The sequence below is a fragment of the Panthera tigris genome, chromosome A3 (assembly GCF_018350195.1).
Source record: "Panthera tigris isolate Pti1 chromosome A3, P.tigris_Pti1_mat1.1, whole genome shotgun sequence".
NCBI lineage: Eukaryota > Metazoa > Chordata > Mammalia > Carnivora > Felidae > Panthera > Panthera tigris.
The window spans coordinates 14,330,566-14,352,512 of record NC_056662.1 but is presented as its reverse complement, the minus strand read 5'-3'; the positions used below and the strand labels follow the sequence as shown (position 1 = coordinate 14,352,512).

Sequence of the window (21,947 nt, the reverse complement as noted above, 5' to 3'; positions counted from 1 at the left end):
GAGAAGCCATTCAGAACACATTTCAGAATTTCTGGCCTTCTGGGGGAGGCGGGGAGGGGAAGCTTCGCTTGGGTTGGGAGAACTAAGTGGTCTTTCTAGAAGGCAGCTTGGCACAGGCATGGAAAACCTCTAAAGATGTGCAACCCTTCGGCTCAAATGTTTTACTTTCAGAATTAATCCCAAAGAAATAATTGGGCAGGTGCCTCAGGCGTGGGTATGAGTTCACCACGGCACTAAATATAGTTTACATTACAAACAACCTTAATCTCCATCCAAAGGGGATTCGATAGATCAAAACGATCCTCTTTCTGGATGGAACACCAACACAGCTATTAAAAATGATGAGCTAGGGGCACCTGGGTGGCTCAGTTGGTTGAGCGTCCGACTCTTGATTTCGGCTCAGGTTATGATCCCAGGGTCGTGAGATCGAGCCCCACGTCACTGTGGAGCCCGCTCAAGATTCTCTCTCTCCCCCTCTGCCCCTCTCCCCTGCTAGTGCTGTCTCTTTCTCTCAAAAACGAAAACAAAAAAACCCCCACATGATCTAGACGGATGTTTATTAGGATAAAATATGTCCATTATATAAAGTGAAAAAGGGTACGTAACTGCACTGCTTAATTTATTTTAAAAATATTCATATATTTGATGAATACGTGAGTATTAAGAAAAATTTAGAATGGTATACACAAAGTTATTTTTAAGGTGCCTTTCTTGGGTGTGAAATTATGGAATTTTTTCCCTCCTTTATTCTATTTTCTGGGTTGTTTTTCTGGTGCAGTTAAGAGGTTTGGGAAAGAATGAATTTAAGAATTGTTCATTATATAATTAAAAGATAATGGCGTTGCCATAAATTTATTGAGGTGAAAAGATGCTGACTACGTTCCATTAAGTGAGACAGCAGGTTACAAAAGAGTATATACAGCATTATCAACGTTTTTATTTTAAAAATGCATTTATGTACATAGAGAGGCATCCAGAAATAGTCTAGAATAGTATTCCCTTAACTGTTTTAATCTGTCTTTGGGACTGAGATGCTGGGTACGTCTTTCTTTTTGTCTAAGAGTATTCTTTTTCAGGGTGCCTCGGTGGCTCAGTCGGTTAAGTATCTGACTTCGGCTCAGGTCATGATCTCACGGCTTATGAGTTTGAGCCCCACGTCAGGCTCTGTGCTGACAGCTCAGAGCCTGGAGCCTGCTTTGGATTCTGTGTCTCCCTGTCTCTCTGCCCCTCCCCTGCTCACACTCTGTCTCTGTCTCCCCAAAATAAATAAACATTTAAAAAAAGAGTATTCTTCTTCGTTGTGCAATTACAAAATTTTTCTAAATGAATGACATTAACAATTGTCCCTCTATAACCGATCGATTTTTTTTTTTTTTTTAAGGAATCAAAGATACTTCAAATATCTTCTGGCCTTAATTGTTAATGAGAAGCCCCTTATCTGGAAGGCAACCGGAATATGATTTGGGGTCTAAAAGGAAGGGAAGACAAGAGGCGGCTGGAGACTGATGTCATGGCCTGACTTCTCAGGGTGAAAGTCCTGGCAGGAACTGTGGGTCCCCAGGCCTAGGGGACCAGACTCAGCCTCACAATGAGAATGGGGAGCAGAAGGGGCTTTAGGGTTCACCTCGTTCAAGCACTTCTTTGTTCAGTTGGGGAAACAAAGGCCCAGAGAGGGGACTTCCATTCCAATGGATATGGAGCCCCCATCCAATGGATGGGGTGTTCATTCAGTGGACACAGAGTTCTAGAAGAATGAGGACTGAGTCTTTTCCCATAGATTCAGCACAAGCTCTGCATGGGCAGATGGCCCACACAGATTCCTAGGTTGCATGTATTAGTGAGTGGCTGGGCCACTCACAGAAACCATATCTCAAAGCTGGACTCAAAGCCCCCGGATATGGTGCCAGGAAGGAGCGGAGGCCACAGAATAAGACAATCAGACATAAGATCATGTCTCTCTTCTGCCAAAAGCCTCCATTGGCTCCCCTCTCGTTCAAAGTCAAGGCCACATCATTAGCCTAGGACGTCCCTCACGGTCTGCCTCTCCACCACCACGCAAGTGATCTCTCGGACCCCAACTGCTGCCATCCACTCCACCAGCCATACTGGCTTCCTGGCCGCTTTGGACTCTCAGGACCTTTGCACCTGCCGGCCCCTCTGCCGAGACCGCTCTTCCCATGGGGCCCCCATGGCCCTCACCTCCTACAGGTGTTTGCTTAAGTGTCACCTTCTGACCACCTATTGGTGGATGAAACCAACCTGACTGACTTGTCCCAATCACACAGCCGGCGAGCCGCAGAACCAGATCCAGAGTCAGGTCTGCAGGGCTCCCAGACCCCAAGCTCTTAAGCACGCTGCCAAATACAAAGGACATTGGGCACTGAACGCGCCATCGAGGCGGAGAGGCTTCCTTAGTCACACAGCTGTGAGGATTGTGATCGTCTCTTAGGATACTTTTGCCTTTAGAGCCTCTTGACCCCTGTCTGCGTGCTTCTCCTCCTTGACCGTCTCGTAGCTGCGTGCTCCCGCTCGGCTGGCCCCTCCTCTCAGATGCGCCACCGCACCAGACCTCTAGGGACCTAATGTGCTCCCCTGCCCTTGCCGGACACATTTGCCCTGGTTTTTGTTTTTTGTTTTTTGGTTTTTTTTTTTTTGGCCTAAGCCAAAGGGATGAATGGTAGAAACTTGGGCACTAGGTCATTTGGAGAAAGTCGGGGCTGGGGGAGGATTGCTTGCAGCACTGAATTCTTGGTCATCATCTCCTCGGATCAAGCACTGGGTCCTCTATCGAGTGCACCGGGAACTCACTCTTCTGTGCCAGCAAGAAACTGCACCTCCGTGGGCACCGCGTGCAGCCCGTTTCTCCGCACAGCAGCTGGGAGGGAAGAACAGGACGTCTTTAGTGGAATGTGGTGAGTGGATAGGAGTGTTCCTATTCTTGGCGTCGTCAGCGGAAAGGGCTTCTTCGGGTTCCCCTCCTATACCGTTAATTGAACTTTTCAAAAAGGCACCTGAGATTCCATCCTTCCGTCCCACCTACTCCTATTCGGAGATGGTCCTGGGCCTGTGGACGGGGGTGACGCTGCAAGTCCTCTAGACGACTGGTAACTCAGCGCCGGACTCCCCTGAGCTGCCGTTGGCAATGGGATGTTTACGAAAGACTAGCTCTAAGTAATGGGTCAGTCACCCTGCTCTCCCATTCATGCATTCATTCATTCATTCATTCAGTATTTGTTGAGCACCTACTATGTGCTATTGGCTATGAGCTTGCAGTACACGGTGAATAATGTAGAACAGGCTCCCGGCTCCCAGGAAGGTTATATTCCAGAAGGGGAGACAGACAAGCAATGAAGAAAGAACATCTCAGGTCGGGATGTAGGAGAAAGTGGGTGGTGTGATGGAGAGTGATTGCCGAGTCGGGAGGGGGGCAGGTGGGCGGCTGTGACCAAGTCAACTGAGAAGACACCATGAGCTGATGGCAGCTGATTTGAGACCTCAAGGATAAAAGGAGCCAAGAGGAAAACAACAAAAAAAAAGGAGCCAGTCACAGGAAGAGGATTCTAGGCAACAGGAGCAGCAAGTGCAAAGGTCCTGAGGTGAGAATGTGTCTGGTGTGTTGAGAAGAAGGGAGAGCAGTGGGGCTGGGGCTGGAGGGGCCTAAGTAAAGGAGAGGGTGGCAGGAGGTGAGGTGAGGGAAGGAGCGGGGGTGAGGGAGCGGGGGCAGGAGGTGGGCCGGGTCACGCGGAGGTCTTGGGGCTCACAGTAAGGACTTCGGCGTTTACGCCGAGTCAGACGTGAGCAGAGCCAGAGGAGTGTTTGAGCAAAGGGGAGTCAGGACAGGATCTGACTTCCTTTTAAAGATACCCCTTGCCTAATAGGTCAGTCTCCCTGGAAGCCTTCGATAGTGTTTTGGAGACAAGAACAATTGAAGGGATTAAGATTCTTTGCAGCTGAAACCATCACCAAGAACAAGAGAACCTATCCCTGGGCATTGAGGGTGTGACGGAGAGCCGAACACACAGGTTCTGGGTTCAGATCACGGATCCATCACTTGCTATGGAAGCTTACAGCAGTGGTTCCCAACTGGGGCCGATATGGCCTCCGAGAGACACTGGGCAACGTCTGGAGACATTTTTGGCTGTCGTAACTGGGAGTGGGAGTGGGGGTGCGGGGGTGTTACTGGCATCTAGTGGAACGTTGCTAAACATCCTCCTGTACACAAGTCAGCCCCCCCCCCCAAAGAATCATCCCACCCAAAACGTCACGGTGCTGAAGTTGAGAAACCCGGGTTTGGAAAAATCTCTGAGTCTCGCTGTACCTCAGTTCTTTAATTCATAAAATGGAAGTAATAATTCTAGAGTTGTCAAGAGGATTAAGGAGCTGACTCATTTGCTATAGACTGAATGTCTGCATCTCCCCCAGCCTCGTATGTTGAAACCTGACCCCCGCTGAGATGGTACTAGGAGGTGGGGCCCTTAGGAGGTGATTACGTAACAAGCACAGAATCCTCACGAATGGGATTAGTGCCCTTGTAACAGATGCCCCATAGAGTTCCCTTGCCTCTTCCAACGTGTGTAGACAGAGAAGACGGCCGTCTACGAATCAAAAAATAGTCTCTCACCAGACAACAAATTTGCTGGCACCTTGATCTTGGACTTCCCAGCTTCCAGAACTATGAGAAATAAATACCCAATCCACGGTATTTTTGTTCGAGCAGACTGAATGGACTAAGACACCATTTAAAGCAGGGATTGGTGGGGCGCCTGGGTGGGTCAGTTAAGCGTTTGCTTTCAGCTCAGGTCATGATCTCATGGCTCGTGGGTTCGAGCCCCACAATGGGCTCTGTGTTGACAGCTTGGGGCCTGGAGCCTGCTTCAGATTCTGTGTCTCCCTCTCTCTCTCTGCCCCTCCCCTGCTCATACCCTGTTTCTCTCTCTCTCTCAAAAATAAATAAACACAAAAATAAACACATAAAGCAGGGATTGGCACATTTCTTCTGTAAAGGACCAGGCAGTAAATATCTTAGTTTTGGGGGGCCCATACGTCTCTGTCGTACTCAACTCTGCCATGGAATGGCCACAGACAATACATAAATGAATATGTGTGGCTAAACCTTTAGTTTTGGACGCTGAAATCTGAAGTTCATACGATTGTCACATGTCACAAAATATTCTTTTGATTTATTCAACCATTTAAACATATAAAAACTATGCTCGGTTCATAGGTTGCACACACACACAAAAAAAAACCAGGAGGTGGGCTAGATGTAGTGAGCCAAAGTTGACCAGATCCCAACTGAAAGAATTTAACGGGAATCTGAGCCCTAGCAAGGATTTAGTAAATGTGGGTTACTCTTGAGAAAGAATAAGAAAGCGGCCCCCGACGTCCAGAACCGGTCTGGCCCAGATTTGCCATGTGTTCTCTTGTTGGAGCTAAATCATCTTACACTTTGCCAACATCAGACAGAGTCACTCTCTGAGACTTGATGAAGTGAGACAGAGCAAGGACACTGCATAATCTTGTCACAGCACAAAGCCACTTGCCGCCACAAAATGCCAAGCACACCCTCTCTTGCCGAATGAATGGCTGCTACTTCTTTACCTGTAGAATTGCCCCCGACTCCTGATGTCATTCAATCTAGAGCAAGGTTCCTTAGACGCCCACAAATGCCTCAGCCAAAGCCCACAGCCCATGAGAGGTCTTTTGTAACGCGTCTGACGGAGGCCATCGCGGCTGCTGGTGGCTTGTGCTCTCTCTCACTGGGGCAACCAGAATAAACTCCGGCTGTTTAACTGCAGATGTGCGTTTGGGAGGAAGGGTCTCGACTCCAGCCCCAGCTCTTGCCCTGTTTCACTATGTGCTTGGGGAAGAAGTCCCTTCCCCTCTCCGCGCTGGGCTGTTTCTTCCCTGTTGGTATTTACAGGGAGTGGGATCTGTGGGAGCTGTCATTTTACCAAGGCTGGACCTGCTGATCGTCAGCAGAGGTCCAAAGGCTGAATGCAGATCGGCTCACCCTGGGCCACGGGGACGAGTGTTCCAAGGCTCCTATGATGGAGCAAACCGCCACATCCAATGAGCGGGGCCAGAGGCCAGGGCATTGAAGCAGGAAGTCAGGGCCGTTAATAGGACACCTACGATCGTGGGCAAAGTCGCTCCCCAGGGCAAGGCCAGACGTGAAGAACTCGGACCCAGTAACCCCCCAGCCCCGACTCACCTCTACCTTCCTCTGTACCCTTCACTTCCTACCTGGGTAGGGACCACAGCTGTCACATGGCATCTAGACCTCAGCAGAGCTCGCTAGCGTCTCAGGCACAACCCAAGGCAGCTCTGGGCACCCTTGAGGAATGGCAGAATTTCCTAGAAGTGTCCAGGCCCCACCCTAGAAGCTCTGGTTTAGCAGCTTGGGAGAGGAACCTGGGCTTCGGTATTTTTTAAAAGCTCAGCAGTTGATTCTTTTGTGCAGCCAGCATTGAAAACACTCACCCCAAGTTATAGGTGGGGGAGACTGCCCACAGCCTCCGAGGGGCCTGTGCTCGCAGGCAATCTGCTACAGTCCCCACCTGGCCCCTGTCACTCATCTACGGAAGCTGGCGGCCACCAGCAACTGAGCTGGGGGGCCCCAATATGAGACCGTACCTGCTATTGGCAAGGCAGAGAAAGAAAGCTGTGCAGGTACAACAGTAAACAGCAATTCTCAGTATAGCGCACGAGATAAGGAAGGAGTTTTACCTCTTTATACAAGTCAGCAAGATGAAAAACTTATATGCCGAGCATCATTTTCCTCATAAGCGTGATGATAATAAAGCCCATGAGGATGCAGTTGAAAAACACACACACACACACACACACCACGAAAAACCAAGATGCTGAGTGTTCTTAACTATTTACCCAGGGTGCACCCCCGTGCCTCCTGTGACCGCAGTGATCCAGGCGACCATGCGCAAATCAGCCAGTGGGGGCCAGGTCTCCAAAATGGCTGGCCGGTTAGGAGCTTGGCGCTTACGTAAGGTCTTGCCGAAATAACACCAATCCCTGAGGGACCCAAAGAACTTTCCCATTTGCAATCTTGCAGCAGCCTCAGAAGAGCCTGGGAGAGCTAGGCCGTTTCTCCCGTCCTCCTTTCATCTGGGGAAACTGAGGCCCGGAGAGGCGGCTTACAGCCTGGATCATGATGACCCAGTGGGTCAGTGGCAGAGTCAGGCTTCTTCCCAGGACCGCTGATCCCCCACCTCTTGAATCTCGCTCCATCTCCAACAGCGCCCACCTGGCTCTTAGCAGGTCTCACCTGGCACAGCCAACTGTGTGGATAGCATGTTCTCGAAGCCTGGGATATTCGGGAAAGATTTCTTGTATCAAATTCGGTATCTTGTATCAAAGCCCCCCAAGCTTGGGCAGGTTGACATCCATTAATTCATTTAACAGTTGCAACAGTCTGGGTAATAAGTATTCACACCCCATTTCATGGAGGAGGTTCCAAACCCACTGAGGTTTGGAACAGTGATGTGACTGGGGCACCCGGGTGGCTCAGTCGCTTAAGCGTCCGACTCTTGATTTCAGCTCAGGTCATGATCTCACGGTTTGTGGGATCGAGTCCCATGCTGGGCTCTGCGCTGACGGTGTAGAGCCTGCTTGGGATTCTCTCTCTCCGCCTCTCTCTCTGCCCCTCCCCTGCACCCTCTCTCTCTCTCTTTCTCTCAAAATAAGTAAAGAAAAACTTAAAAAGAACAGTGACGTAACTGATCCATTCATTCATTTATTGATTAACGCCACACAATTATTGAACCCCTACTACGTGCCAAACAGCGTTCTGGGTGAACAACACTCTACCCGTGTAGGTTGTTCACGGCAACGGGAAAGACTGACGCAAGCCGCCATGGGGCTCGGGGTCCGTGGAGGAGACGGGTAACAAACAAATCCCTCTCCACTAGAGGTTCAAGGAAACTTAAAGGTGCATCAAGGGGTAGGGTCGTATCACCTGCTCCTCCCCTATTCCTGGAAATCTTACAGTGATTTTTATACAACCGCCATGTATCAACCACATCCTGTGCGCCAGGCTCTCGAATCTCATGCCAGCTTCCCAACGATATGTACGAAATGGGAGGTGTCCTCATTTCACAGATGAGAAAAGGGCCTCGGAAGGGCCCCCCCCCCCCCGCTTCTGGCCTCGTGAATGAGGAGTGAAGGAGAAGGGCAGTGCTTAACCTAGCCTAAAACATTGCTTTTTGAATGACGTTATCTTGAAGGATGGTAAGCCGGCCTCATCTTTTACAATCGTAGATTCTAGATTCAGCCAGAGCTCAGCAACTAACTAACCATGCTGCTTTGGGCAAATCATTTTGCTTCCCTGAACCCCAGTGTCCTCCTCTGTCAAATGGGGCTCACCTGCCTCTTGGTACTGTTATAAAGAGTAAATGAGCTAACAAGTATGAAAAATTAAGCACCACGTCTGGCTGGTGGGTCTTCAAGAAATGAGAGCTCATATTATCATCTTTGTGGTTGCTTTGGGTGTCCCTCATGGACCTAGGTCCCCCAGGAGCCTGCTCCCCCCCGTCCTGGCCCACTAACAGTCTCCACTCCCTCCTCCGCTGTCCTCACTCATGGCCTGCCACCAGGACAGGGCACACAGACTGGGTGGAAGGGAACATCTCTCTTTGCACTGGAATTAGCCTTCCTTGAGGACTCAGGGCTGATCATTAATCAATCCTGCTCTCTGATCCTACCACTTGTGAAAGTAGGTATCTGCCCCTGCTTCCCAGGGTCTCCTACCTCCTGACATCCTACAGCATATGGGAGAAGATTCTGGATTTCGCCTTGCACCCAACACTATGTGTGACTGTAGGCAAGTCCTTTCCCCTTCCTGGATCTCAGATTTTTCCATCTTTGTAATGAAGGAAATGGCTCTCTTTTTTTTTTTTCCTGGCCACTAAACTCTTGGGAAAAAAAAAAAATCTTGTGTACAAGACAGACTAGCAGAGGTTAAGAGTCCAGGCTCTGAAGTCAGCCAGCCAAGATTCAAAATACCAGAGCCCCTGTTGTGCAGCTGTGTGACCTTGGAGGCTACTCTAGCCTCTTTTCTTAAATTGCTTCCTCAGTTGCCAATCTGCTAAATGGAGTCAATGCTGGTTCTACGTCATTCAGATGTAAGGCCCCCAAGAACCCTGGCCTGAAGTAAGTGCTCAGGAAACATCTGTGATCGTTCCTCGGAAGCCCAGCGTATAAAACAGAGGAAGAGGGGAAGCCGGGATAGAAGTCGGAGAAGGAGCTGAGTCACCATTCCAGGGTGACCGTGAGGCAGTTCTCTTGAAGCCCCAACACCCAAGGGAAACAATCCGAAAACCGATGAAGCCGTGGAAGTGAGCAGACTATGGCCTGTGGGTTGACTCTGGCCCGCTGCTTGCCAATTGAGAATGGTTTTTACATTAAAAAAAAAATTTTTTTTTTAACGTTAACTTATTTTTGAGAGACTGAGAGAGATAGAGCGTGCACGGGGGAGGGGCAGAGAGGGAGAGAGAGAGAGAGAGAGACACACACACACACACACACACAGAATCCGAAGCAGGCTCCAGGCTCTGAGCTGTCAGCACAGAGCCCGACACGGGGCTCGAACCCACAGACCGTGAGATCATGACCTGAGCCGAAGCTGGACGCTTAACTGACTGAGCCACCCAGGCGCCTGGAGAATGGTTTTTACATTTTTAAGCGGCTGGAGAAAGTCAGCAGAAGCGTAATACTTCGTGATGTAAAAATTACACAAAATTGTAATTTCGGCAACCATAAATAAAATTTCAGTGGAACCCAGCCACACCCGCTTATTTACATATTGCCTGTGGAGGCTTTCTCTCTGGAAGGACAGAGTTTGAGCAGTAGTGATGGTGTGGCCAGCAAAGCCTGAAATATTTACTATCTGGACACTTACAGAGTAAGTTTTCTTTTTCTAAAAATGTATTTAAAACATTTAAAAAATTTTTTATTTATTTTTGAGACAGAGAGAGAGAGAGAAACAGAGTGCAAGCAGGGGAGGGGCAGAGAGAGAGAGAGAGAGAGAGAGGGAGACACAGAATCTGCAGTGGGCTCCAGGCTCCGAGCTGTCAGCACAGAGCCCGACGCGGGGCTCGAACTCACGGACGGTGAGCGGAGGTCGGACCCAACCCACTGAGCCACCGAGGCGCCCCCACAATAAGTTTTCTGCCTCTTGTTGTAGAACATCTCTTCCTTTCCACCTGGAAGATTTTGACCTGGCAGAGATCCCGGCTCTGCTACTTTACCAATAGTGTGATTGATTCGGGACCTGTCACCTCACCTCTCTGAACCTCACCTGGAAGGTACTTCTCATCGTTCCTAGCTCGCAGGGCCGATGTGGAAATAAAATAAACAAAACCCCTCACTGCATCATAGGCAGATACTCATACCACAGTAAATGAGATGAGCTTAGACGGTGCATGGATCACTGTTTAGATTATTAACACACATATTAATTTTAACACGTATTCAAAAAATATACAACTAACACTCAGAGCCCAGGGGTTCACGAACGGCGTTGGTTGTGTTATCCGGGAAAAATGATCCCAAGCTCCCCCATCTGTCACTCAACATGTGGCTTCCCAGGTGGCACCTCCCACCGTCAGGTCCCATTCCAGCCAGCAGGAGTGGAGGGCAGGAAGGGCAGGACCCGGGAGCTGCAGGCACCATCCTGCTCGCATACCATTGGTCAAGATTTGTCACGTGACCACGCCTCATTGCAAGGGCAGCCAGGAAATTGAGCTTTTTCTCTGCAAAGCCACGTGCCCATGTGGGGGGTTCTATCACTAAAAGAGCAAAGGCAGACGCAATATTGGGGATGAACTAGAGATTTGTGTCCACACATGAACTGGTTTAAAGCTTCCTTTTAAACTGCATTTATGTAAATAAAAAGGAAGACATTTTATTTAAAAAAAAATTTTTTTTAACGTTTTATTTATTTTTGAGATGGGGAGAGACAGTGCATGAACAGGGGAGGGTCAGAGAGAGGGAGACACAGAATCCGAAGCGGGCTCCAGGCTCTGAGCTGCCAGCACAGAGCCCGACGCGGGGCTCGAACTCACGGACCAAGAGATCATGACCTGAGCCGAAGTCCGCTGCTTAACCGACTGAGCCACCCAGGCGCCCCAAAAAGGAAGACATTTTAAAGCAGACAGAAGAGGGCAGCTGCTGCAACCAGGAGGGAAAGATCAAGGGAATCACAGAGATGCCAGCGAAAAGTCCTGGCATCTTTGTGTCTCTGAATCAATCCTGGAATTGCCTCTCTCTGACTTTTTTTCTTTATTTTAGAGAAAGAGAGAAAGAGTGAGTGGGGGAGAAGGGCAGAGGGAGAGAGAGAGGGAATCCCAAGCAGACTCCACTCTGAGCAGGGAGCCTGACCCCGCGACCCTGGGATCATGACCTGAGCCAAAATCATCTTGACTGAGCCACCCAGGCACTCCACCTGACTTCTTGATATTTGAGGAAAACAAACCGTTATTTTTCAAGCCACTTGTAGGTAGACATTTACCTGCATTCTCACAGATGCAGCTGGTCCCATGGGTAAGATAGCACATGCTGGAACCGGACTGCAGGGGTGCAAGGCTGGGCTCGGCCATTCATCTGCTGTGTCCTGGGGAAGTCACTTCCCCTCTCTGAGCCCTTGGTTAGTCATCTAAGAATCCAGTGGCTACTTGTATTTTCTTAAGAACACAGTTTCCAGCGTTTGAGTGAATCACATCCCATTCTCACTGCTTATTGTACAAGGCCGTTCTTTTGTTTTATTTCTTTTGTTCTTTTTATTCGGTTTTTTTCTTTTTTTAATGTTTATTTCTGAGACAGAGAGAGAGAGAGAGCAAGCACAAGCAGAGGAGGGGCAAAGAGAGAGAGAGAGAGAGACCAGAATCGGAAGCGGGCTCCAGGCTCTGAGCTGTCAGCACAGAGCCCGACACGGGGCTCGAACTCACGAACTGTGAGATCATGACGTGAGCCGAAGTCGGATGCTTAACCGACGGAGCCACCCAGGCGTCCCTATTTACTTCTTTATTTAGTCCCTTTGGTTCCCATTTCCCACTCCCATCCTTCCCAGAGCAACCGTGCTGATGTGTTTAATCTGTAGTCTCTCATCCGCTTATGTTCTTGCAAAGTGGCCCCTTGCGTGAAGTTTTAATTTACATAATGGCATTGTCTCCTGTCTCTCATTCTGGCTTCTTTCAATCCCAACTGTGTTCTGTGAGATCCGTTTCTAGAACGAATTCTTTGCTCCTAAAAGCAGCATGGGGCTCAACAGCACGCACTTCACCTTCCCCTTTATTGGTGATTGCGTTCACGTGGCTACCAAGTCACCCCACCACAGAGTACGAGGCAGTGAGCGCCGTCCCAACTGTCCCCCCGTGGACCTGCGTCAGAACTCCTCTGGCATGTGCATCCAGGAGCAAAACCGCCGGGTTACAGGGTCTGTGCACATTGCATTTCTCTGGGGATTAGCGATGCTGAGCATCTCTTCAAATGCTCTGAAGCCAGGAGTAAGTATAGTACCTACTTCATAAGGTTGTTTTGAGAGGTAAAAGAGACAGTGTAGGCAAAGTGTTGAACTCGTCACTCGGTACACAGTAGGCACTCGGTGAATGCAATTCAAGAAAGAAACAAAGGTGTCAAGGTTTGACTTCGCTAATTGTCAGTTACTATTATTATGTAAACACTCGGCACATAATATGTGCTCAGCAAGTGCGTTTGCTTCACCTTCCCCTGCAACTTTTGGACACCCTGCTCCCACTCTTGCGTGCTGGGTCGGGGGGCTGCCCCGGTGCCTTTCCACAGCCTCACCTGCGTTCTCTTCACTCTGCTGGCCGAGGTCCTTCCGAGTCTCCTGGCCAAAGAGACTTTTCAGGACGGCGCTGGCGATGGGCAGCATCATGGCAGTGGAGGCGGTGTTGCTTAGCCACATGGACAGGAAGGAGGTGGTCACCATCATCCCCAGGATGAGCCTGGGAACAGAGGGAGTTAGAGACGTATCCAGAACGGGGGCCCAGGAGGTCCTCTGGTCCCACTTTGCCACCTTGAGGAATCCAGCCACTCGTTTTACCGACGGAAAGCCAAGGCCCAGAGGGGACAAGCCAGGCGACCGAGTGGGGACCAGATCCATTTGCCAGCCTTATCTCAGGTCTAAGGAAACGGATTCCACATGGCCACGGATTCACCTGGCCATGGGTCCCCCAGGCAAAATAGTCCAAAGACACCCAGCCCCGAAATTTTCTCCCCTTTGTCCCCCCGTCCTTGATGGCTTCCATTACAGAATAAAATTGCCTTGGTTCGCCCCCAAGACCCTCCACCGTATCCCCTCAAACCACCTTTGCCAGCCTCCTCTCCCAGTTCCCGTCCCATTCCTACCAGGCACCGCCTCAGACTCCCCTGAACTCATCAGCACACCCAGACAGGCCCTGACCCCCTGCCTGCCTGCCACTGCTTGGCCCCTCCCACCCACAGGAATCCGCCTTCCATGATCTTTTCGCTTTACATTGAACTCTTAATCGACCTGGAATTTGTTTAGATGGATAGTACGAAGCAAGATCTAAGTAGTTTCTTTTTGTTCAAAGGATAAGCCCGTTATTCCAACCTTCACCGTTTACTGAATAATCCTTTCCTTCCTCCACCGATTGAGATTTCTTCTAGAATGTTAATGCGGCATTCAAAAATCTATTTCTGGACTAGTGTCACACTGTTTTCGTTGTTCTGACAACGAAATCACTTCTTGGAATCACTTCTACAGCTAGACTCTCTCCCACAGACATGAGGAAACACAGCTACAGAGTCGGGCAGAGTGTTGGACACACGGTCGATACTAGAAACCTAGGAGTTACGTAGAACCTTCTTCTCCCTAACCATTACCCCCGGCTACTTTATCAACCAAAGAGCTTCCAAAGCTCATCTCCACTGCCATCACCCCAGTCCAAGCCGTCACCCTGTCTCGTCTGGACGCCCAGAACAGTCTCCTAACTAGGCTGCATCCAGTGTCTGGCTCCTCATCTGCTCTCCACGCGGCAGCCTAGAGGAATTGTGCGTGGTTTTTTTCATGCAAATCTAGTCATGTCATTCCCCACCTTAGAACTCTTTAAAGCAGAGACTCATGACCAGTGTGGATAAAATTCAGGATAGAAATGAGGGGGAGGTGCGTCTTTATTGTATTAATATCTAATAGAAATCAAGTATTTCCTTTGGGGATAGACAAAGGCAACAAAGTTCAATAGGAGCAGAAGTGCCTGGGACTCGGTTGCCAATTAAGATCACAGATATTTTCATATCATGTCGTAATAGTCGCGAACATCTTGCAATATCACTGACACTGGGACTAGAGGGAGTTATTGTAGTTGTTATTAGGTCAGTCGCTAGATCTTATCATTTACTGTAAAGGAGTGCATATGGGACTATATCATAAATGTGTGTGGGTTTTTTTTTTATTAATTTTTTAATGTTTATTTATTTTTGAGAGAGATAGGGACAGAGCATGAGCAGGGGAGGGGCAGAGAGAGAGGGAGACACAGATTGCAAAGCAGGCTCCAGGCTCCGAGCTGTCCGCACAGAGCCCGACGCGGGGCTCGAACTCATCAACTGCGAGATCATGACCTGGGCCAAAGTCGGATGCCCAACCGACTGAGCCACCCAGGCGCCCCACAAATATGTGTGTTTTTAAAAATCTAGTTGGGTGACTGCATTTTTGCTGTGGTTGTTGTTTTTTTCCATCCTCTGTGTTGTGAGCTTTAGACATTTAAAAACACTATTCTAGCAAGGGATCTTTAAGATGCAACAAATTGCAAAGAAAGAAAAAAATTAAAAGAACAGTGAAACCCTATTTAAAAAATTTTTTTTAATGTTTATTTATTTATTTTTTTGAGAGCGAGAGAGACAGAATAGGAGCGGGAGAGGGGCAGACAAAGAGGGAGACACAGAATCTGAAACAGGCTCCAGGCTCCGAGCTGTCAGCACAGAGCCCGATGCGGGGCTCGAACTCATGGACCGCGAGATCATGATCTGAGCCAAAGCTGGACGCTTAACTGACTGAGCCACCCAGGCACCCTTGAAACCCTATTTAAAGGTCGTTTAATTTCTCTTAGAACAAAAGTTCAAATCCTAGCCAGGGAGCCTGAGGCCCTGCAGAAATGGACCCTGCCACCCTATCTCTCCAAGGCCATCTTGTCCCCCGTTTCCCACCAGCCTTGGCATCTGGGCTATTAAATAGCAAAGTAGGATGATATCGGCCAGGACTTACTGCACTCTTACAGGTCTAAGCTATTGTACCTTCACTTTACAGGCAAAGAGAGAGGAGTGAAGTCATTTCTCAGAGCAGGAAAGGTGGGATTCAGCCCCCAGTGGCCCGAGTCACACCGCTAAAATGGCCATCTCTAAAACTACTGGACACGAATCCCCCCAGGTGGGGCCTGGGGTATGCATTTCAGGTGGCCTCCCCAGGTGATTCTCATGCACTTCTGAGAGCCACCCAGGAGCCCAGCACTGTGGCTGGCTTGCGAAACATCCGGGGATTGAATGAGTCAATGGCAGGTGGGACACGATAAGCTTGTTGACCTGGGTGACCAGACCAGACCAGGAAGGGTGGGTTTGGGCTCCAAGGGATGCGGTCCCTCTTACCTGGTTGGCTGGACCCCAACGAGCATCAGGACCTTGAGGGCGATTCTCCGGTGCAGGTTCCACTCCTCAATGGCGCTGGCCATGATCAGACCGCTGAGAAAGAGGAAGTTGGTGTCCAGGAAGTACTGGGGGCAGACCTTGTTGGAGGGCAGGATGCCCAAGAAGGGGAAGAGGATGATGGGCAACAGGGCTGTCACCGAGAGGGGCAGGGCCTCCGTGCACCAGTACACCGCCATGAGCAGGATGACAAACAGGCAGCGGCCTTCCTGCAAGGGGGAGATGTAGTTCAGGAGGGGTCAGCGGAGCCCCAGGCGGCAGGGCGAGAAGAGGTCCTGGGGCAGCGCCCATCAGAGCATGTTCCTCAGGGAGGCTGTGGAGAGCGTGAGTGCCCAGAGCTTTGGCCTTGAACAGATAACATCACCTGAGCCCCATTTTGCTCAAGTGTGCAAGGGGGAAGCGACATCTGTCCATTTTACAGGACTATTGAGGATTAAACGAAACACTCCGTCGTTTTAGAAGTAGACGCCGAGATGAGCATGAAGACTGAACATAGTTTAGTTGGTAGAGGATCCCAGAAAGTTCTGGAAAGGCAGCAGGGAAGTGAAACAGAAGGAAGCCAGTACAGACAGTGTATTAATGAGAAGATTAACCCTGTGGGCAGTTGGGGCTCAGTCCTGATGGGGGACCCTGGGAGAGAGTGTAGCTCATGCTTCAGAGCTGTCCTCCTGGGAGGCAAGGAAGCTGGCTTTTCACCTGCCAACTCCTGGCCGTCACTGGTGGAAGGCTGCTCCTGGGAGCATTAACTCTCCAGCATTTCCAGCCTGCCCCACGTGTGGTGAGAGAACACACTCGTGCAGAGCATCTCGGGCACGTGCAGACTGGTGAGTGCCAGGGGAGATGTGGGGAGTGAAGCAGTGGCTGCTGGCACATCCATTACATGACAGCACAATGACCAACACACAACACACACTCTGCAAACAGTAATAAGAATAAGCGACATTTATTGGGCTGTTAAGTACCAGGAACTGTTTAATCCTCACAAAATCCCAGAGGAGTAAGCATCCCCATTTTATGGGTCAGGAAGCAGAGATGCAAGCAGGTCATGAGCAAGGCGATGATTGTGCAGAACAAGGCAGTTGGCCTCCAGAGTCATCGCTCTTTTTTTTTTTTTTTTTAATTTTCTTCTAACGTTTATTCATTTTTGAGAGACAGAGAGACACGGAACATGAGCGGGGAAGGGGCAGAGAGAGAGGGAGACACAGAATCGGAAGCAGGCTCCAGGCTCCGAGCTGTCGGCACAGAGCCCGACGCGGGGCTCGAACTCACGGACTGCGAGATCATGACCTGAGCCAAAGGTGGACGCTTAACCGACTGAGTCACCCAGGTGCCCCCAGAGTCATCGCTCTTAACCAAGTACCCCCAACTGTTATCAGCTGAATATTAGAACCTATGACAAGTTGACAATGTAATATTAAAGATCCGGAACAAAACAGATCAGCAGTTGTCAGGGCTCAGGCAGGAGGTGTTGTGGGGTGGGGGGGGGGAAGGAGAGCTGCAAAGGAGTACAAGGGCACCTTCTGGGGTGATGGAAATGTTCTAGAAACAAGAGTGCAGTAATGACAATGCCTTCACTTCTGATGCATCAGTATCCCATAGGATCCATCATAAAGAGTGTCTTACTATTCACATGGTCACTGTTGAATAAAGCTACTTACTGTCCTGACCTCGCTTTCTTATGTTCTCTCAAGGCAATGACCTCGCATGTTCCAGTAAACACAGACTATTTCTTGAATTTGGTGCTGTCTGGTGCCATTTTATGCTCCTTATTTCTCACTCCCAGGAGGTTTGGTTGACTTCATTCAGAGTCCACAGGACATTGACCTGTATTCCATCTCAACAGGCACCATCTGAACAGAACACACCCTCGGCCACACAGGCCAGGCATCAGCTACGTGCAGACACTAGGATGAGTTAATCCATCTAACAGAGAGGCAAGGGCAGGATCAGAGGGACTGATGTCTTTGGCAATCATCCAAGCAAAAATTACTAGTGACTAGGGTCTCGGGGGGCCGGGGGCAGTGGAGGTTGTGAGAAGCGGTCAAATTCCGGGTCTGTTTCCAAGGAAGAGCCTGACAGCTGTGTGGAGAATCTGTTAGGAGGTGTAAGGCAAAGAGGGGAACCAGGAGCGATTCCAATTGTTGATCTCAGCAGTTGTCATTTACTGAGCCGGGGAAGACTTGTGAGATATACCCACAATCCATTTCCGTACCTCGAAGACGCATCCTGTTTTCTCAACGACCGGACCGGGAGTCGAGGCCAGGAAAATGAGTGAGGCATAGTCACTGCCCTTTAACCAGCAAATGTGACCCCGCCAATCATGGAACGGTCCCCTATGGCTGGTTCTTCTCAAACTCAAATGACCCTCACAGACTCTGCTCACCAAGTCTCTCGGGAGCAGAGGTATGATGGTAAATGTTGGACAACTGGTGCTCTGCAAAGCTCTTTCTGTGTGTCTGTGTGTGTGTGCGCGCGTGTGTGTAAAAGTGCTTGATTACTATTCAATTCAGCTAAGAAGTCACTCATTCATTGACCAATGAATTTGGTTCTACTATGAATGTCAGCTTATGTTTTTATTTACATTAATAATTAAGACAAGAGGGAACCAATGAAGTATGTCAGGAATTCACTCATTCACCAATGACGCGAGTCACTTCTTTACTGAATCAAGTGAGAGTTTTCAAATACTGGAAGAATATTCCCTCATCTTGCCGGGGCGGGGGTGGGCTATTCACCATGTAACCGCTGTGACCGCCACACTTTGTTAAGTTTGATCTGGACTTTTACCATTTTCCATCACTCTCGTAAATCTAGACAAGCCACGAAACAAAAAGCTAAGCCCTGATTTGTGGTGTTTGTCAACTTCTACGGTGTAAATACCCCCACGTGGTTGATTTCAAGCTATCAAGAGACATCACTGAACACAGCGTTGGAATGAGCCTGGAGATATCGCATCGCTACGTAGCATTTCCTCCACACATACTGATGTAAATAAAGCAGATATAGGTAATCCTAAGACCACAGGTGAGAGTAAAATAATCAGGAAGTGGTGAGCTTTGCGTATCTATTACCTCTGTTTTAATATATTGAATCACAAGTTCGTATAATTTCATTTTAAACAATATCTATGTTTCACAACCGGCTGGCCAAATTTATGACAATTTGGCAATCAGATATCGAGAGCTGGTGCCCATGCTCCAGGACGCTGCTGTGAGCTTCTAGGCAAGACATCCGTGCAAACCACCACGCCCTGCCCCCTGCCGCCACACCCCAGGAATCTGGATCACATTCCGTTGCAAACTTGACGTTCTTCAACCCATGTTTGGTCCCATGTTCCATAATGCAACTATTTTTTAAAGTATACAATTATTTTCTGTCAAATTTTGCTGCTGGCTCAGGAAGACAGGCCATGTCTATCTTGTTTTATGTACCATGGGGTTGAAATAACCAAATACCATGGACTGAGTGACTCAAACAACAGGCATTTCTTTCCCGCAATCCTGAAAGCTAGAAGATCTAAGATCAAGGTGCCAGCAGATTTGGGTTCTGGTGACAGCTCTCCTCCCAGATGGGCGTCTTCTCACTGTGTCCTCACCTGGTCCATACTTGCTGTGTGCACGCAGAAAGCTCACTTTTTTTTCCAAAGGCTGTAATCCCATCACGGGGCCCCACGCTCATAAACTGATCTAATCTCACAGTTTCCAAAGGATAATAAATGGATTGTATGAGCAACTTTATATCAATAAATGTGATAACTTAGAAGAAACAGAAAAGCTCCTCGGAAAACACAATGTCTCCAACCATCAGAAAAAGAGAGAGAAAAGCTGAATGTTTCAGTATCTATTAAAGAAATGGAATCGATTATTAAAAACCTTCCTGCAAAAAAACCTCTAAGGCTTGCTGGCTTCAACGGTAATTCTCCCAAACTTTTAACAAGTAACACACATCTTACACAAGTGCTTCCAGAGAATAGAGAGAGAGAACACTTCCCAATTCATGGTGTGAGGCCAGGGTAACCCTGTTACTGAGTCATCCTGACAAGGGCACTAAAAGGAAAGAAAAGAGAATATCATAATGGTCCAGCATTGATGGGACACACAAAGTCATCTGAAAAACCAGTTTCCTTTTCTAGCCTGCCTCGCGTCACTATGCAAAAGAATGACAGGAACAATGACAACCGAAACCACCAACAGCTTTGAGTGTTTATTAAGTTCCAGCACTTTCCATGTATGAACTCATTCAATGAGAAATACTATTACTATCCCCCACTTTTGAGGGGAGGTTGGAAAGGGACATCGATTCGGCCGTGCACATAAAGCTGTGACCGAAGTCATTCAGTCTCAGGGTAATGTTGTCGCGCACAAACGAATTAGTCTAGACAGGAATTCTAATTTTAACCTCTTTTCTTTAAGCATTTAAGGGACTCCCAAGTAAAAGGAACACTGGCAACGACCGAGGTGCTTACTGTTGCCCGTGCGCTCTGCCGAGCAATTCATACACGTTAACTCCTTCCATCCCACCGTCACTGGGAGGCAGGCACTACGTTCTCCACTCTACTGAGGGGACAACCGAGTCGGGTGACTTGCCCAGGGTTGCTGAGGTAGAGACAGAACTCGAACCCAGGCGATCCGGGTCCAGAGCAGGCGCCTCTGTGCCACTCTGCACGATCCACGGTTACCCCTGTTCCATTCCCGCATCCTTCGACTCTCTGGCATCCCTGGAGCCTCTCCCAGTCCTCGAGCCCACTGGCCTGGTCTCGCCATGTGTGGCCCGCCATTGCTTCTTGTCTCCGCCCCACTTCTCGTAAAGAGCATGCTCCTAATAACCACCCCGTCCCCTGCCAACGCCCCATCCCCGGAGCCTCACCCTTCCATTATGGCTTCTCTCCTCCAGAGCAGAAGCTAACTGGAGGCTACCGCACTCCCTCTTTGCATGATGGCAACACCAGCACCATATCAAGACTGATCATACACCTTCACGTACCGGGAACTTACTGCGCGTTAGACCCCGTCCCAACTGCTATCTCAATTGACTTGCGCTTGTCAGAACGACCTTGTGAAGTCGGTCCCATGATAATCTCCGTTTTACAGATAAGGAAACTGAGGCACAGAGTGATGAGAGTGACCACCAGGGCAGCCTGCTGGATAAGAACCAGGAGTGCTGGCTCCCGGGCCTCTGCTCAGCCTGAAGCTATGGCAGGAGGGGGAGGCGGGAGAAGCTAAGCAGGCTGTTCCCAAACGTCCAGTCAGTGCCAGGACAGGTAACAATGAATAATTTTTTTTTTTTTTTTTAGCATAAGCATCGCCCATGTCATATGTGGGACACACTTATACTAAAAATAGTTTGCAACTCTATTTCGTCTGGCAACCCTAGCTGGACCCATACTCCAAAGAGGCGAGAAGGGTAAAGGCCAAGTGTTTCTGGAGGACTGGAGGTGGGTCACGAGGAGAGAAGTTCACCAGAACTTAAGCCCTGCCTAGGAGGTCTGCTTTCAGGTGCTCTAGGGCCCCCCAAAGAGCTCATATGCAGCAGACCCATGGAAATCCAAGCACTGGAGGGGAGCAGCCTATCAGAGAAAAGCATCTCCCCGAAGGGGACTGTTCTGGCAGGTGCTGGGGGTGGGTACCCTCTCACCTCCACCCCCTGTGATGCTCACAAGAGAACGTGTCAGAGAATGTGTCAGGCCCCGGGCCCAGAAGGCACAGCCAGCTGGGCAGAGAGGCCCGTCAGGCGCTGACCTGCCTCTGCCTGCCCCCATGCCTTCTCTCACAGTGCCTGTCAGACACCTAGAAACTCCAGAAAAAGGGAGAGGACCAACCCTAAAGGAGAGCCCTCTTACCAGGCTCCGGGCCTGTGGAGCTCCCAGGTGGGGGGCTGGAAAAGGCTTCACTTCCGACCAAGCTCATTGTTTCAATTGGGACCTGGAACTGCCCGTTCTGATCTCGGGATTGAGACCGTGCTTGTGTATTAAAGTAACCAGAGGACTTTAGAACTTCTCAACAGTGATGGGAGAACTCACGAGGTCTGCAGGAGTTTTTATCCCAGTGACCACAGAAGAACATCCCCTGCTGAATACATTTTAGAGCAACAGCAGGAGAGAAAAACAAAACAAAACACAACAAAACACGGCTTTTCAAAAATCAGCTTTACGAGCTATAACTTACATACCATCAAATGCATCCATTGGTTTTTTTTTTTTAAGTTTTTTAGTTTATTTTCTGAGAGAGAAAGAAAGAGCAAGCAGGGAGGGG

The 21,947-nt window shown here is 49.3% G+C and overlaps 1 protein-coding gene across 3 annotated transcripts in view; it reads right to left on the bottom strand.

The window, feature by feature from the left end:
* The window catches only part of SLC13A3 (solute carrier family 13 member 3), a 74,016-nt gene that overhangs the window by 30,174 nt on the left and 21,895 nt on the right, over positions 1-21,947 (bottom strand). For all 3 annotated transcript variants that reach the window (XM_042980257.1, XM_042980256.1, XM_042980255.1), the window contains exons 2-4: positions 15,640-15,905; positions 12,823-12,983; positions 2,809-2,875 (exon numbers count right to left, since the gene is read on the bottom strand). In XM_042980257.1, coding sequence (XP_042836191.1) covers positions 2,809-2,875; positions 12,823-12,983; positions 15,640-15,905 — 494 coding nt within the window. The remainder of the gene's footprint in view (positions 1-2,808; positions 2,876-12,822; positions 12,984-15,639; positions 15,906-21,947) is intronic.